Source organism: Symphodus melops, assembly GCF_947650265.1.
Source record: "Symphodus melops genome assembly, chromosome: 15".
NCBI classification, from domain to species: Eukaryota; Metazoa; Chordata; class Actinopteri; order Labriformes; family Labridae; genus Symphodus; species Symphodus melops.
In genome coordinates, this window is record NC_136705.1 from 6784649 (window position 1) to 6802476 (window position 17828).

General features: G+C 41.6%; 1 protein-coding gene across 2 annotated transcripts in view; it reads right to left on the bottom strand.

Moving 5' to 3' along the window:
- The window catches only part of rtn4b (reticulon 4b), a 32759-nt gene extending 15142 nt beyond the window's left edge, over positions 1–17617 (bottom strand). Inside the window, exons 1-3 of one of the 2 annotated variants that reach the window (XM_079363394.1) lie at positions 16738–17617; positions 7055–7108; positions 3454–5310 (exon numbers count right to left, since the gene is read on the bottom strand). In XM_079363394.1, the coding sequence (XP_079219520.1) occupies positions 3454–5310; positions 7055–7108; positions 16738–17293 (2467 nt within the window). In that variant the 5' untranslated portion in view covers positions 17294–17617. The remainder of the gene's footprint in view (positions 1–3453; positions 5311–7054; positions 7109–16737) is intronic. The other variant, XM_079363395.1, reaches the window with a different exon arrangement.
- Positions 17618–17828: the final 211 nt, after the last annotated feature.

The window sequence follows — 17828 nt, forward strand, 5'->3', positions numbered from 1 at the left end:
GAGAGAAGAACCCAAGCGAGGCTTCTTCTGGGGGGGAGACGACTGCAGCGGGCGAATTAACTCCCTCCTAAAGGCGTGCTGTCAGCTGACCGTCTGCTGCCAACGTTCTGACGCAGCAACTATAAACGTCTCTGCCTCGCCTCCTCCCACCTTCCCTCCCTTACCCTCCCCCCGCCTCCCTCCCTGCTCAGACTTTTTGGCAACCGGTCTCTTGCCTCCTCCTTCTCACCCAATCTGATCTTCCCTTTACCCTCCTTTTTTTTTCCTGACTTTAAATTCAACCCTCCCTTACTTTTTTCCTTATGCTTAATCTCAGTGCTTCCCCCCCCCCCCCCCGCGTCATTCCCTTCCTCCCTTTGCGTTGTCAAAACTGCTGACACAGCAGTGAGACAGAGACTATGAATGATTTCTGCCTGGTACAGTGAAGCTACAGATCTCTCTCTGCCTGGTTTTGATTAAAGAAAATGATAATGCATGCATACCGCTATTTACCGCTAAACCAAAAAAACTAGCAAAGAATTTAACATGCATGCTGACAACCTGAACCCAGTACACTCAATTATCAAGAGAGCCAAGAACTGGCATTAAACATCTGAGTTTATTTTCCACGCTTCAACAATCATTTCATGACCCTTCACCTGAGGATTATTCTAGGTGTGTAAATGTCATGTTTTTTCCTCAAATCTCAACAATGTTCAGTTTACTTGATAAGACAGAAAGAGAAAATCTTCATGTACATAACACTCTAGTTTCTGTCAGAAGTTTAACGGATTTCTTTAGAATCTAATTTTCATTTCAAGACAAAAAAGCAGTTTAACATTGTAACTTCCTTGTCTTTGGAAAACTTTAGCTTTTTTTTTTAATATAAATGGTGCTTGCTTGTTTTGCATTTTCTTCAGCAATATGCGTCTACACCTGGAGCTTTTTAACCTGTCGACACGTCTGTTCACTTTTTTATTTTTATGCAGTCTAGTATGCCTACAGTATGCAGTCCTGTAGGTGTAGAAAGAAATATAATGAAATGAAAAAGCAGTTTCTCAAGGTTTCTAAAATGATTATTTGTATTCTAAAAATGTAATCATTTACTGCTGCCAACAAGGAGTTCAAAAAACAGAACAGAAAACAATGCCTGGTTTTTAGTCAAAATCATTTCCAGCTGCTGCCAATATTTCTTAACATTGTTATGGTACTTTCCTAACAAGGTGATCAGGAAAGGTCAGTCCGACCATAGTTGAATACAAAACAAATCCTTTTCAAATACAAAAGACATCCGACTAACCAACAAACAATGCTTCTGCTAAATGATCTGGTCAGTACATAGACTGTCCTGAACATCTGAGTTGTAATCCAACACTTCTTCCACTAGAGGGCACCACTTTCATGTTACAGATCTGTCTGGTGAACCTCTCTCTCGCAGACTAAATCTCAGAACCACTGAAGAGTGGATTCAGTGAGATTTTGGTTTCAGTTTTTCTTCTTTTTTACTTCAGCAGAAGACTCAAACCTTCATAGGTGGACTCTTCGGTAAGATGTGTTCAGTAGATAGATGCAAGACAAACAATGAGTCTGTTTAGAATCTAAGTAGCTTATTGAGTTTTCTCTCACTAAGCTGTTTCCAGTGATGACCTCATGCCTCTCTTATCATGCTTCTGTTCCTGACAGACTTCAGTGGGGAAATTGACGATTGCGTAAACAGAAGTTCAAAGTTTAAGCAGCACAAAGTGAACCCTCACCTTCATCTGAATAACTCTGCTCCGTCACCGAGTGTAATCTACAGATGGGATTATCAAACATACCAAAGTCATTGTTCCAATCAGATAATGTGACCATTACCTCTTTGTAAGCACACCTTGTGAATGATTAGAAACATTTAGTCAATCAATCCATCTATTTTTATAATCAGGAGTTTGAATTAGCTATTCTGTTTATATCTTCAAGAAAAAGACCTTCAGTGACAGAGCTCTAAATCTCAAGTTGTGTAACGTAGAACATTCGCTGAGTGGTTTCTGGGTCGGAAGACCCTTTGTGGGCCTGCCAGTGTCGCAATGCAGGGAGGAGGCTGAGGAGGAGGGGGAAGAGGAGGGGGCTTAATTAACAGGAGATCCCTCCAACAAACACAACAGTAGAAGTGTCAGCAGCTGCTCCCATAGAGCAGATACGCGTTAGCAGTTATGAGTGTTTCTAGTTTCTAACTGATCAATATTGATTTGAATCAAATTTAGTCGGGGGCAACTCGTCACCTTCTAAAAGCCCTGCAGGAGGCAGCTCGACATGTCTGAAAAACGACCTCTGAATTACAGACTGGGGGGTTATAGATCAAGAGTTTCTGTTTACAGATAATCTAGAGCTGGATATGAAAAGATAGTATCAAAGAATAAATGCTTTAAAGACAGAAACCCCGGCTAAGGGCTGAATTTAATAAATAATTGCTATGATTTGAAAAAAAATTATTGAAAGGGGAAAAAAAGCAAAATCCCAATTTGACAGTCCATTACAAATGTACACTGATAAATTAGATGAATTGTGAGATTAAATAAAAAATTTGCCAACCCTCATCCCACAATGAACATTGAGAGTGGTAGCTGAAAAGAGAGTTCACAATCCCCTAAAATATTTACAGCAGAGTTTATTTGCCAATCATAACACTGAGATTAAGCAATTAGCTTTTGGCACAAAAAATGTTATGCAACATGTATTCGAAGTGTGGGAGTGATTGTAAACTGCGTAATAAAATCAGAATGGCAGTTATTTAGTCAGCAACAGGGTGTGGATATCAGTCTCTGTGCTTGCGTAGCTCTGAGTGGATGTTGGGGGTCTATGAGGTTGAGGAGAGCTTCAGAAGCATCTTGCTATTTCCAGAGCAGGGAAAAGTCAAAACCAGATGGAAATGGAATTTAACTCGACAGCAAAAAAAAAACAGCTGTAGTGCACAAGTGCTTTATATTTGGTAAACAGTGGCCTCTGTTCGTCTGTGTCTCATTAGTTTTTCACTTCTGCTCTTAACGTGGCAAAAATGTCTTTCGTCAGGTTTTTTTTTTCTTTTTTTCTTAGCAATGATAAATCACAAAATAAATTGAATCACTTTTACTTACCTGATCTTAATGAACAAAAATAAAATGTGGTAAACAGTGATGTGAGAACACAAAATGCAGCAAAAGCAAGAGGTCAAACGGCAATGGAACACACAACCACACAAACAAGACTTAACAAAATGCAAGAGTTAATTTTCAAAGAAAATGAAAAAAGAAAATGCAAAAGAGGAAAGGTGATACTATAAAGAATGTAATGGGATCTACAGTCACAATACTGGCTGCTGGTTGGTTGGGAGAAAAAAACTGAGGAGAACAAAAGAGTGAAGATGAATATTATGCCGATGAACATGGAAGTGCCGGTGAAACTGAGGAGGATGTGTGAGGGGTGGTAGTTTTCCATGCCAGAACTGATTTATTTTACCTGCTCTTATGTTCACATTTGGCATCTTTAATAGTTTGCCACCTTCTGCGCTCTTCTTCGCGACACCCTCGTCTGGTTTGCGGACAGGCGAATGGATAAGGGGAACTTGGGGTGGAGGTTGCTGGATATCCAGCTTCTCCAGCTCGGCCTTGCTCTTCTGGGGGGAGGCCTGGGTAAGGAGAAGGTAGGAGCTCTGACTCTGGGCCTCTTCCTCGACCTTGGGGGTTGGAGGTACCTTTGAAACTGGCACCACTTCTTTTTGCTCAAAGCTTAGGTCGTCATCATCATCCATGGGGATTTCAGGGGGTTTGGAGGATGCAAACTTTGAAGTATCCAAAGCCTCAAGAAACTCATCAATTACACCCCTGGGTGGGCGCTCAATGAACTCAAACTCCTCAGAAGAGACTTCATGCTCAGAGACCTCCTCAGCCACTTCTGGCTCCTCCATTGCCAAGTCCTTCTTCTGGGTTTCCATCTGGAAGATTGCTGGGTTCTTGGCCATGGCTTCCAGGACCGGAGAAAGAGAGTCTGCTGTTGGCGACTCTGAATCTGAGTCTTCAGCAGGGGTTTTTTTGCTCTGGAAGTCAAGCGGCTCAAACTTTTCTGCCATTTGGGAAGAACCGTGGCTTGAGAACCAATCTTTCTGCTCGATTTTGACAGGTTCCACTTCTTTGACCTTGGTGGGGGTGGTTTCCTCTGCCTCTTTGACAAGATCGAATGCGCCAAAGCTTTTGTCATCTTCAACTTTGTCAGAAGCTTTCACTTCCAACTCCTCAGTCATTTCCTTAAGCAGGGACACTTTAGCATCAAAGGCAAATGGATTGTTAGCTGATAGGTTGATTGGAGGGTTGGGCGACTCCATCATCCTCCGCTCAAGGATTGGACTCTGCTCCTCTGGGCTACCCTCGGAGGAACCAGAGTCCATTTTGTCAGGGTTGAGTGGGGAAGACTTTAGGATATCTGGAAGTGATGGTGGCAGAACAGATTCCTCATCTTCCTCTTCATCATCATCTTTGTGGTCAGACGAGAAGTGAGAACTTGCCGACTGCATGAAAGAGTCTGCCATCTTGCCAATCTCAAATGACTTCCCCTCATCTAAGAATGAAGGTGGGGTATCCTGTGATTCTCCAGTCTGTCCATACTGGACTAAATCTGGAGTAGGACTCTCTGACATTTTTGAGGCTCTGCTGTCAGACTTAGAGTCTCCAAAATGGGAGTAGCCACTGTCTGCCAGTGGGGAAAAGCCTTCAAATGGGTTATTATTCTTCTTAACTTCATACATCAGGTCATCATCTTCATCAGACTTGTTGCCAGGCAGGTCTGGCTCATACCTGGAAGAGCTAATAGGAGCTGTGTCCTTGGAAAAGGTATCCATGGAGATCTTGGAGTTGTCTTGAGATGCTAGGAATGGTGAATCCCAGTGCTCTGTTGGGTTAGAGGAGGCAATGTGAGACTCAGGGACCTTCATCTGGGGGTTCACTGGGGAGGGGCCTGTGGAGGACCTGTCTGAGCTAATCAGCTTTTCATCGGGGGAAAAAGAAACTCCACTGTCTTCACACGGATTATGTGGCCCTGAGTCTTTCCCTAAACTCAGGTAAGGACCAGCTAGCGGCTCTAGAAGGTCTTCCTTATTCTTACTATGACTCAGTCCAGAGTCGCTCTCTTCACCCACCCAAGGCATGTCCTTGGAATGATTAGTGGGGGGTTCAGTGGAGAAGGAACCCAATAGTGCAGCATATCCTGAAGTAGGGGGCTGGTTGGGACTCTCGGTCAAAGAAAGCTCCTCCAATGAGTCAGGGGAGTGTAGAGGGGAGATAGGAGAGATGGGAGCAGGGGAATCACCCTTCTGCCCAAGTGCTTGAGTAGAGAGGGAGGGGGAGAATGCAATACAGCACATATCAAAGACATACTCCATTCCTTATAGTGCCCACCACACCTGGGGTACAATTACCCCGCCCCCCAAAAAAAGTTGAGAAAGTCACGAAGACGAGGACCAGACAAGTGCTGCCCAAATGTTAATGCAGCTGGTGGCTATCACTTTCAACTATCATTGACTACATATCCTGTACAATCTACAATACTGCACCCAACAATACATCGCGGCAGCCTTGGTTCTAAGTCCTGACACTGTTGCAATCTCAGGACTTTCCTAATATTGGAAACGCAAATCAATGTACCAGCCAAAATGTGCGGTGTCAGCTCTATTATGCAGTTGGAGGCATTTTTGCTGGCATGTTTTTTTGCGTTTGTTAATTGACACTTTGTGTGAAGAGTCACTTTTAAAAAATGTAAACAAAATTAAAAAAATCTGATGGGAGCAATCTCTCAAGGATGACTATGTCTCCATCTATAGGGGTCACTGAATGTATTAATGATATGAAAAACACATTATGGATTCTACAGTTTTGGACAGCCATGTTAGATAACATTTCCACCTCCATCTTAAGAACAACAAATGACAGAATATTTTTTGGAACAATAGTATTTTATCCTCTATGTGTAGGGTGGAGGCACATGGACGCAAAGTTAGGAAGTATGTTAAGACCTCCATGTCTTAAGCATTGTTTTCAGGTCTTTTGGGGGGAAGGTGTTTCCAATGCAGATAGGATGTATAATCCCATAAATACTGTACGTTCTGATATTGCCTCAGTGTCCTCTACTAGTTGGACAAAAGCTCAAAAGGCATTGAAACTAGATTGATGGATAGCGGAGTGGATTAATTGGAACGATAGGTGTTCAATTACTTCGTACAGTTTTAAAGATTTGTAGAAACAAAGCTAAGGGATTTTAAAACCGTTCTAGCGGCAAATGGGGCCCAGCGCCACACTCAAACTTCAGCTTAGTTTTTCATTTGTCTGGTGAAACTTCAACCCCTTGCTTGCACTACTTAACTCCATTTTTAGTTCTGGGAAGAAAAAAAAATGGTACGAATAAACCAAACAAAAGACCCTATGGAAAATATGCTCTTTTGTTTCTGGAAGATTTTTATTCCTTCAGAGCTTAAGCAATCATCAATCTTTTAGACTTAAACAACTATAATAAGTGCAGATCACCTTTGACAGTCAAGATTTGGCAGCATTTGTCTGGTCCTTAGTGTATCACTGTGGTAATAGTTTGTTGCCCCAGGTCTGGTGCCAATATACCATGCCCAATGTATCTTGAAAACAAAAACCGTTAACTAAAAGGTTAATAATGATTCCTCTCTTAAGAACAGAGCGTTAAAAAAAACCAATACATATATATACATATACGTAACACGTCTATATACATATATGACTTAAAAATGGTTCTGTCCTTTAAGCCACTTAAAAGAATCATTATTCCTTTTTATCTACTTGAGAAAGTTAATGTAAGTCTACACTAAAACTACAATCACATGTGAGTCACAATGCAACACAAACAAAAGCAAATTCCCAAACATCAAATTTAGCTTTTCAAAGATACAGGCATCTATGCAAATGCTACAGGCAATAAATATTTAGAACTCTTTACATGCGAAGGGTTATTTTTGCCACTTTCAGTACATGACAAACAAAGGAGTGAACAAAAGTGTTGAAAGTAAAATAATGACAAGAACAAACAGCGAGCAAAGAGAACTTGCCTGTAGGGAATTGCATCAGAGGATGTGGTTGAGCTTTAGAAGGAGAAGGTACATCTGTAGAAGAAACCAGAAAAAGCAGCAGAAAGTGGATTCAGTCAGTCAGCAAGCCAAGAAGATAGACAGAGACCAGAGGAAGTGATAGAAATAATCTCTGCTTCAAATGAACATGATTTCAGATGTCAACGCACTAAACCAAAAAATAAGTGTAGAGCTAAGGGTATGTGGATCAAACTGCTTTCAATCATGTACCGTAAATTCCGGACTATAAGCCGCTACTTTTTTCTCACTCTTCGAGCACTGCGGCTTCTACTCCGGTGCGGCTAATGCATGGATTTTTTATGGGGGACAATGAGCTTCTGCCGCAAAAACATTTGACTTCGTCACGTCGGATCTTAATATCAGTCATTTTGCGCTTCATGCACGCACCCTCATGATGGAAAACACACGGAGAAATACATATGATGTAGCTTTCAAGTTAAAGGCGATCGACCTGGCTGTCAAAGAAGCTAACAGAGCTGCTGCACGTTAAGATGACACTGACAGCGACAACAGAGACTGAGGAAGTGAGTAATGAAGTCATTCTGAGGCAGTGAATGGATGGACTTTTTCTTGTGAAATATATTACGGTCATCTTTTTCATCAGCCGTGTTACAGACACCGTCGGCTAGGCTTCGTATTGTAACGGTTCATGTTGTAAAGTCAGTAGTTGATAATGTGTTCATAATTCCGATTATGTGGAGAGTCAGTGAATGCACCAGCGAGAACGTGTCGAGTGGCTGTATGAGAGAACGCTGGGGGAGAGAGTTGGATTGTTACGGCAAGTTATGTGTTGCTCTCTGCTGTAAACGGCGTGGTCACGGCCGACAGTGATCGGGTTATTAAAAGTTATTAATATTTGAACGCTCCTTTAACTTCCGTACGGACGCTACAGTATTTGCGGATGTTACCGGTAGCCTACGTCTGTGTAAATACCTCTTGTTATAGCGTGGACACCTGCGGCTTATAATCAAGTGCGGCTTATATATGTACAAATACATTTATTTACTTATTTTTAGCCGGTGCGGCTTATATCCAGGTGCGCTCAATAGTACGGAATTTACGGTAGTTATTTTCTAACTTTTTCAGTACGCTGGAAATAAGGCCCATTTCATGCTGCTTAACATTGTTTGAGCTGTCTCAATAGACATGATGAAAAACATGGGTGGAACTCAGGGGGGGAAATAAAAGCTAAAATGAAGGTGAACTTTTTTCACCTCCAAAGATGAGAAAGGGGCTTTAGTTAATTGTTGATTTTCCTGGTTTTCATGAGGGATGGGTACGAGTACTCGTTCAAAGTATAACCAGCTAGCGTTACAGGTGTAACTGAGCTTTCTAGTTTGCATAAATGAGTATAATGTACTTAGAAAGAAAAGGGCATTATTCAACATTCTGTACATGCAACAGACGCAGTAAGCCGAATTACGGCAACAACATCTACTTTATGGCAGCTATGGTAACTCTCTAGGGACGCGTTACTTTAATGGCGAGAACACATTCAAAAAAAAAAAAGCATGCAGTGCAATAGAGGTTGCATTAAAGTTAGTATAGAAAGCGTAGTATAATATTTGACCACACTGACCGTGAGGTCAAAGCATAAGGATAAACCTAAGATAGACAGGAAGTTTTACTTCACATCATTTACAAACCCTCTGAACACACTGAAGAGATCAGTATTAAGGGAGGTGGGCCTTATATCCAGGAAAGCTAATAAAGGAAATAACACGGTCCCATGAAGTTTTGTGGAGGGAAAATAGCTTCAGAAAGCCGATAGCATTTGCAGAGACAGCGTACAAGCCATCATCATGGCTAACAAAAGCTGCGAGAAAAGAAAATGTGAATTGTTCAGAATAGCAAAGCGTTTGTGACTACAGCTCTTACCACTGAATCATATGTTACCATCACTTGCCATTTTATTCAGAGCTAGGGTTTGAAGGCCGCTGTCCTGCAGACACAGCACTGATGAGCGACAAACCCCAAAAACAAAGCGGACCACCAGGATGTCTGACTGAACACAGCAAGTTCCTTAGCGCTCGTTGGTAAAGTTACTCGAGTGCCCGAGCATCTAGATCATTGTAAATGTCCATCACTAGTTTTAATAAAAGTTTTACAAAAGCATGCTTTGTTATGCCACAGATAAGAGAAAATGTCAAATATTCTCAAATGTGGCTTCTTAATTACAGCTTCTGCGTTATATCACTGTAGTTAAGGACAACCAAAGGGGAACACATGGTCGTCTGTAGGGTATTCTTAACCCATTTAACAAAGCTGTTCTCCAGAAATCACTTGCTAAGCTGTTAGCGCAGTAATGCTGTCTCAAAGCTCAACTCTTTGTACAGAGCTAAAGTATCAGTCGTAAGGCGTTAGAGTTACTGTTTGCCTGCTTACTCTACTTGTTCTTTCACATATGTGGACATCTAATGAAGGCCCAATGTTTCATTTGGTGGTAAGAGGACGACAGAACAGGCATAACATTAGTGTATAGCCAGTCAATATAACATGACAGTCTGCTATGTAGAAAGATAAAGAAGGCTGAAAGCAAACAAAGAGGCAGCTGTTATAAAAGAGACACGGGGAGAGCAAGCATTCATCTTTGATCAGGGAGAAGTGGTTACACTTGGTGCTTTCTAAACCTCAGATCAGACAGAAATGAGCAACTAAAGAGTTCAGACCTGTTAAATATGATCAAAATAATATACTGCAAACGCTTAGTAATTGTGCGACGAAATACTTTAACACATTTTGCAAGATCCATGTGACTTCAATCAGCTCTGGTCAGAATAAGTTAGTTGAATCTAAGAGTAGATGGCTTATAAAAAGGCAAATTAAGCTCAATTCAATCAAGGAAACAAGCCGCATCTAGGTATTTTATCTAATTCAATAAATGACCTCTTACCAAACAGACAAAGGCATGTGGCAGGGCACTAAAATCTTCTAAAGTACTAAACTAGGAGGCCACTTGAGGACAAAGGTTAATGACTTCAAGAAAATTCAACAACACCACAGAAGCTTTGCGTTATCGCTGCATCTGAGGCAAGATTACTGGAAACATATTTTGATGGATTATGGTCTGATCTTTCAAAACAGCCTGTAGAAGGCCTGTCTAAAGAAATGTCTCTGTGAGTATCTAATCCAATAAACATTAATAGAGCAAGAAAGGAGAAAAACATGAAATAACTCAAACATTGGGAAATACGTCAATACTGTACGTTCTGATATTGCCTCAGTGTCCTCTACTAGACAATATCCAAACAATCAGACCACCACTGAGTTTATAATCCAACACACAATATACTCCAGAGTCCTGACTTCAGATTAAAGAGTCCTTTGTTCAGACCAATGATTCAAATATCTTAAAGATTAACTTCCTTTTTTAGATCCTTTAAGCTCAAAAGCTAAATGAGCGCTGGTACCAGCTTATTTTTGCTTTCGTCTTTGTTTGGGAGAGGAGGAGACCCCTTCGGACACTTAAGCCCCCGTTTCCACCAAGCGGTCTGATGTGATCAGTACAGGTTGGTTCGGTAAAGCCTGATCCTGTTTGCTATCCACAGCCAACGCGTGCCCTATTTGGTAGGCGGAGTCTCAGCCTGATATTAGGACGACAGTTTCTCAGGTGTGTTAACTGTCCTGATACGATATACCCGTGTATTGGCATGTGGCTCTTTGTAACTACGCTCAATCAAGCTTTGTTTCAGAGAAGACTGTGTGCCGCCAGGAGAAATACAGCCAAAAAAACAATCAATGTCTTTTAATGCTGCTGTAACACAGGACCAATCAATGGACTGCAGTATTTAGCTCCATCTTTTAGGGTTGGAACCATATTCTGACACCCCAACAGATGGGTACCAAAAAGTAGGACGGTACGGCTCGGTAATTTGGTGCCGATACCAATATTAGAAAAAGAAAACATCTGATAGCGACATTTCGGTCGATATTCTGTGATCCATCTTTGGTCTGTAGAGAATTAGATACAGACATTTTCTGCATCGATTCCTTTAAATGCATCAAACACTTGTGGAAAAGACAAGGTCACTCAACTGGAAAGTAAGTATACATGCATGACCCCATGACCTACTTTAAAATGATAATGCTGGTTGTAATCCATATAGCGCACTCTGCTGGTGACAGCCGGGAAGAGAAATGACAGTGTAATGCAAAAATGCTAAAAAGAAATTTTTTTACTGGTGAATAGTACGAACACCTATAGTCACTGCATGTTAATATTAACTGTATTATCAGCTGGCTGATGAATCGATTGGGCTCAAGAAATTAAACGTGTACTTTCATCAAATGTATTCTAAAACAGCTGTGCAGTCTTGTTCAAATTGCCAAAGACGCCATGAGAAATCTAGTTTTCTATTTGATGATCTCCTTTACTCCCAACATAAAAACTGACACTGAACAAAAAACTGAAATAGTGGGTTAATCCCTCAAGTTATTTAAAGCAGCAAAAGACAATGAGGGAAAAAAAGAAGACTTAGGACGACTTCATAAGGGAACAGCAACTGATCAGTTCCTGCAGTAAATATTAAGCAGGACTTTCAAATACATTCTTCAGGTAATCAAATAAGTTCAATGTAATTCAGAATATTTGCTGATAAAATCTTGCTTCAAATTATGTAAAGGAAAAAAAAAAAAAAAAAAAAAAAAGTTTCACTGTTTGCATCGCAACTCATGTTGATTATAAATGTATTGAATCAATGTGTGAATCAGCTTTTTGTACAGATTTCTGTTTTGCTTTGATTCGATTATGATGAGGCCAAAATGATTCTTCTCAAGAGGCCATTTTGTTGGTTACCTCTACCGTCGAGTGTTAACTTCCAGCTGTGAAGACGACCTGAAGGAAAATCAATAATAAACCAATAAGACACATTTACATTCAACTTGTAAACTCATTAAAACACATGGATCCAATGTTGTTTCCAGTTAAGATAAGACTCATTTAAAGATTATTTTTTTATTCAGTTTTAAATGTAACAGACAACGTCTGACCAAAACTGAGGCAAGATTTGTTAATTTTTAAGACCTGACACTTCTGCACAGCACTAACGTTTTCAAATCAAATCCACTAACAGAATGGCAGTCAATGAACAATGAATCTTTATCTGCTTTTTCGTTTTGATTACGTTGAAGATCTACATGCCCACTAATTCAAACCCTTCACCAGAAAGAAAGACCTAAAAAGAGGACAATTTGATTTGAAACACGTTGTTGTCGGCTGGTTGTTTGACCTGAAATAATAAAAAAAAAAAACTGAAAGCTTGGGATTTACCAACTAAATTCTATTTAATTGAAACATTCTAATTCGAGGGCAGAGATTGAATAAAAGAAGTGAAACCTAACAGGAAGCTAGTTTAATTCTCATCTCCAATAACAGCTGAGGGTGGGAAGAACAGAATACAGTTAATCCAGAAAACAATTAAGTTCTTCATTTACAGAATCAGATCAATTCTCTCGGTCGACGAAGCTGTTGGTAATAATATATGAACTACAATTACCAAGTCTTGCTAACCACAACAGAGAGTCAGCCAATTCCTGTCTCAGGGGGAAGGGGCGGAGACGAGTTGGGAGTGGAGAAGTCGGCAACGGATGAGTAACCTGAGGTTCTGTTCAGCTCATCCGGGTCCTGATCAGGTTACAGCCAACACACTGACTAACAATGTTTTGCTGACTCACTGGGAGCACTACAAATACAGTCCCACAACCTCACAGACTACACAAAAAAAGCAGCTATGGAAAAGATTTCATGTGTGCTAAAATTAAGGGGAAAAAAACAACTAAATATCTGAACCCTATTCATTTGCTTTTACGGAAGTAGAGCAATCTGTGCTATAAGGCCCCGTCATTGAACCCCCAACTCTGCTTTACTGTGTTCCTCTATACACTTAGGTATTTGTCTCCTCCATGAGCTATAAGTATCTTGAGGAACGCCTCCCAGTTGACACTGATATATGACTTCAGGCAAACATATCACCTGCTGCTGCTGTCTTGTAAAATGAAGAACTCAATGTACAACTCCTTTCGGAGCCCTCTGTGTGTCCTTCAGGAGTCCAGAAGTCTCAAACAACTCTTTCCATTATTTAGTTAAAGGTGAATGAGAGCAGGCTACTTTGGTTCCTGCTGCTTAATCTAATGACAAAGACAGCGGCCCATATGCAGCGACAATTGATTTCAGTGTCTCTGCTGCAGTCTCCTCTTCCACAAAAAAAAACAAAACAGTTATGTAATTTTGCAGAAAGCCACATGGAGATTTGGGGTTATGTTCCGTTTCTGACTCTCACTGAATGCTTCTCAGCTGTCAGAATCTGAGGAGGGGGAGCCTTTTGTTTTGGGATCCAGCTTTGATTTATTTTTTCAGTATGTTCCTGTCTGCAGAGATGAAACACAGACAGAACCTCCAGCTAATTAAAGACACTCTTAATTACTACATTTCATCTAGAAGTCCGTGGGATTTACACACAAGTATGATTCCACACTGAGGAGCCTGATGAAGACAAAGGTAGCAAAGTAGTCAAGGGTGATAATATTGACTCCTATCAATGCTACTCAGTAAATGGTAGGGGGATCCATAGTTCCTTCTTGAGAGCTTCACGGGTGTTAAAAGGTGTAGTTTTATATTTTTGGCTAGAGCCAGCTAGGCTACCCGTTTCCCTGCTGCTCCCAGTCTTTATGCTAAGCAAGGCTAATAATCAAATACCAACTACAGCTCTGTAACAAAGACACCAGATTGAAGGCTGTATTGTTATCAGATTTTAACTTTAATAGAGAGAGATGGGGTTTTAATAACAGAAGTCATCTGAATTGGACTTTGGCGCCAGCTAGCTAAAGATGCTAGCAGCAAATACGAGGTCATACATTTTATTTGACAACTTGTCATCTTTTGGAAATGATCAGAGGGAGAAATAACTGTCATCTTAATGATTGTTTAGACGATAAGAAAAGGTTTCAATGAAGCCCTCTGTTCTACTATTTGACTTGGAGGATAATAAGGCTGATTTGTCGTTCAAGATATTCACTCAGCACAGCATTAGGGCACCAAGAAGAGGTTTAATGCGATGAATCAGCACAGTTTCATCTTGCAGTACGCAGATCTGGAAAGCTCTGTGCATATCACAGCGATAAGAGTGAGATTTAAAGCAGATTAACATGTGGTTCTGGTCATATTTAGGAGTTTGTCTCACTTCTCTGAACGCCAGCTGCTGTGTTGGCAGAGTTAAAACAACAGATAGACGTCTGTCTGCAGTTGTTGCTTTGGGTGGAGGGCTCCAACTCTGAAGCACTTAACCCCTCTCATGTCCAGCCTTCACCAGGATACAGAGAAAAACAACACACTGTGGGTGTGACTTCTCTCCTTTTTCCTCTAATCCACCTTCCCACATCACAAGTGTCTCACAAACACACACTGACAGATGTAGGTGACCCAAAAATAAGATGTAGGCCGGCTGTGATCGCCAAGCCCCCGACGATTAAGCAGCCTTTCAGTCACACCGTCTGACGGGACGAAAACTCACTTCAAGCACCTCTTTGAACATGAATCTGGTGATGATGTAGTCACGGCAGAACTAAACTTATTACGCCTTTTGAACAGAAGAGACGAGACACCAAAGAAAGAGTGACTGTTCTATTCATACAAAGTGGTTTTTAATTGTTTACTGGAGCAACAGGTAAATAAAAGCCTGCAACCAAAAAGCTAATAGAGTTTACTACTAAGGCTCAAATAACCATTTGTTCTTAATCAGTTTATCCTTTATCCATAAAGGCATAGCTTAACATGTAATAATATATTGTGTTTTTATTATTATAACATCAAAATTCCTTTATTCCCTAAACAACTTTCACAAAAAAAGTACATTACCACTCTTAAATATTTAAAAAAAAAAAAATAAGTGTGATAGACACCAATTAAGAAGAGGAAAATGGGGGGGGGGGAACATTCATGAAAAATACTGGAGTAGACTTCACTTGTCCTTAAAGTTTGATCATATAAATCATGTTCTGTCTCTTGAACACATGCTTAAACAGGCCCTCGTGGTTAATCAGCCTCCATCAGAGTGGCCTTGCCAGGCGGCCCCGCCCTTCCTCTGAGCCTGGAGGATGCAAGACAGGCCTGTTTACCTGCTCTCCCTCATAGCTCAACAAACAACAATAAAAAGCAGCAACAACAGCTCTGTAGACACTTCTAAAAAACTACCCCTCCACTCCAAACAACACAAAAATGCCACATCATAAGCATTCAGACTGGCTGCGGCTACAGCTACAGGGGGCACAGGGAGGCTCACAGGCCTCTGGAAGTCAACCATGTGGAGGATTTGGGGTGTAGATTTGGGTGGGGTTGAGGGAGGTCTCGACTGACAGCAGACAGACAGACATCGAAAAAAAATAACAGAACAGTCAAGAGTGTTTAAGTAGTTCTGGTTTGTGTGCGTTGGTGCGGGGAAGCTGACAGGGAGGGGACGCAGAGCGGATTCCTTTGTTGTGACTAATCTCCGGGTTACAGCTTTGGTACGCCGCTAATGCTTCCATTATCGGACAGGTCCTTCTCAACGTGCTGCATTTCCTTAAATTACTTATTTCCAACAAACAGTATGATATAAAACCCGATCTTACATGCATTTTACTGTGATAGTTCCCGAAAGAACAGATTTAAGGTATTCACATGTTCCCGTGGTAGTAATGGTCAGTGTAATTGACGTATACCAGCCGACATCATACAAGACTTAAACCAACGACATTTTTTTTTGCTCTATTCTCGAGTAATGCAACAGCCGGTAGTTAATTGGAAAAACTTTTCAACTTTTATGTTTTTCTGTATCAATAAAAACCAAGGCAAAGACCCAGTAAAGTGTGTCCGATAATTGAACCTCCGTTAGCATCTAGAGCTAGCACGTCGGGCACGCAGCGGGCACAGTCAGAGCAGATGGGCGCTGCTCAGGTTGACACATTAATGTCACCAATAAAGTTGAAATGGAAAATATATCACTTTATAATACATGATTGGCATTAAGGTTAATGGGGGCTACATGCTATGATGAGTTAAAAACGGGATGATGCAATTTGCCGGCTGGTCCAGTCAGCAGTTCACAATATGCCTGCTGCCATTTATTTGTCAAAACAGGTGGGCCGCATTGCTACAACACAGGGCTAAAAACTGCAAGATTACTGAGAGTCCAACACAGGATCATCCCCTAATAATACTTTTAAAATGTCTTTTTTTTTACCCGAATCACAGCACAGTGAAAACAGCCGGATCGCCTCATGAAGACGGACCGTCCGCTTTGCCTCAGGGTAGCATCACTAGCCCGCTAACCGGCTAGCCTCGCCTCGCCTTGACGCGACAACATGCGCTAAATGTGTCGCAAAATAAAACTCATTTAATTCAGATTCATCAAATACCAGTAGACAAACATGATGAACCCGTTTAAAGTATTTTTTCACTGAATGAATAAAAGTCCTCGTCGGTATGTGGACTTGTCCAAAAAGCTAACCCAGCTCAAATTAGAAACTGGAGATGAATAAAAACGATTAAAACCGTCGAACTAACTGTCCGTTAATGCTGATGAAAAAACACGAATGTTAGCAAAGTTAAACAGTTTAAATCAATCGTCCCGTCTTTAAATTAGTGTAAGGATTTCGTTAAAGTGACTTACAAGACGCTGGAGCCGACGGTTCTTCTGTCACCGCAGGTTGCTCTGCTGCCTCTGCGGGGGCTGGGGCAGCTTTCCCGGGTTCCGCCGCTGGGAGGGCGTCGCTCTTCGGGACAGGTTCTGGTTCGGGGGCAGCCTGTGGCTCCTGTGCGATCTTTGTACTCTCCGGTTCGGCTTTAGGGGCAACAACTTCGGGCTCATCAACAATAAAAGGATTCTCGGACTCAAAATGTTGAGTGGTAGAGTCTGGGATCGTTGGCTCTGGCTCTGGCTCTGGTTCTGGTTCCGGTTCCTTAAAAAGGACAGGCTCTGGTAACGTTACTGGCTCCACTGGAGCACTGATGGCACTTTCTGTGAACTCATGTGGCGCACTGTCTTCAGCTATGTGCCGCTCCAAGGCATCCTGAGCTCCACCGACCAAGTCCACAATATCATCCACGCTGAAGAGGTCTTGTTTGGGCTGGTCCAGCTCGGGGTCCGGTTCGGCCTGGTAGTGGTGCACTGCCTCAGTGAAGTGAGGAGTAGTGGAAGATACTTCATGCTCCATGCTGTCTGCCATTTTTTTTTTCCAAACTGACTTTTGAGGTGGTTAGAGTTTGATATCCGGTAACTTTTCGGTCGGTTACCTCCTGAAACAAACTTCTACCTGGATGCGCTGTGAAACCGAACCGGTAACCCCCTCCGGTAAGTCTGCTTTGGACACCGGACGAAATCGGACAAGTGCGCCACACGACAGTTGCCACAGAGTCGGACCCGAGTCTCAGATGGACGCTGTGAAGTTGAGAAGAACATGAGGGAGAACTTCGCTGGCCAATTACCTGGGGCTTAACCCAAGACTGACAAAATTATTAGCCAATAAGAGCGTGTCAAATTGGACACCGACCCCGCCCACCTGAGCGGGGGCGTAATTGGACGCCTCGTCCATCAAAGCACCTCTGAATCTTAGCAGGAGCAGAGAGTTCAGAAGTCTCCTCCTGTTCTGACATAACTTGTACTCCAACAGGGCACTTATTACATAACTTTTTTTCTTTTTTGTGTGACTCCTCCTGTTACTGACAGCCAACCATCCAACTTTAACAAAGAGAAAACTATGA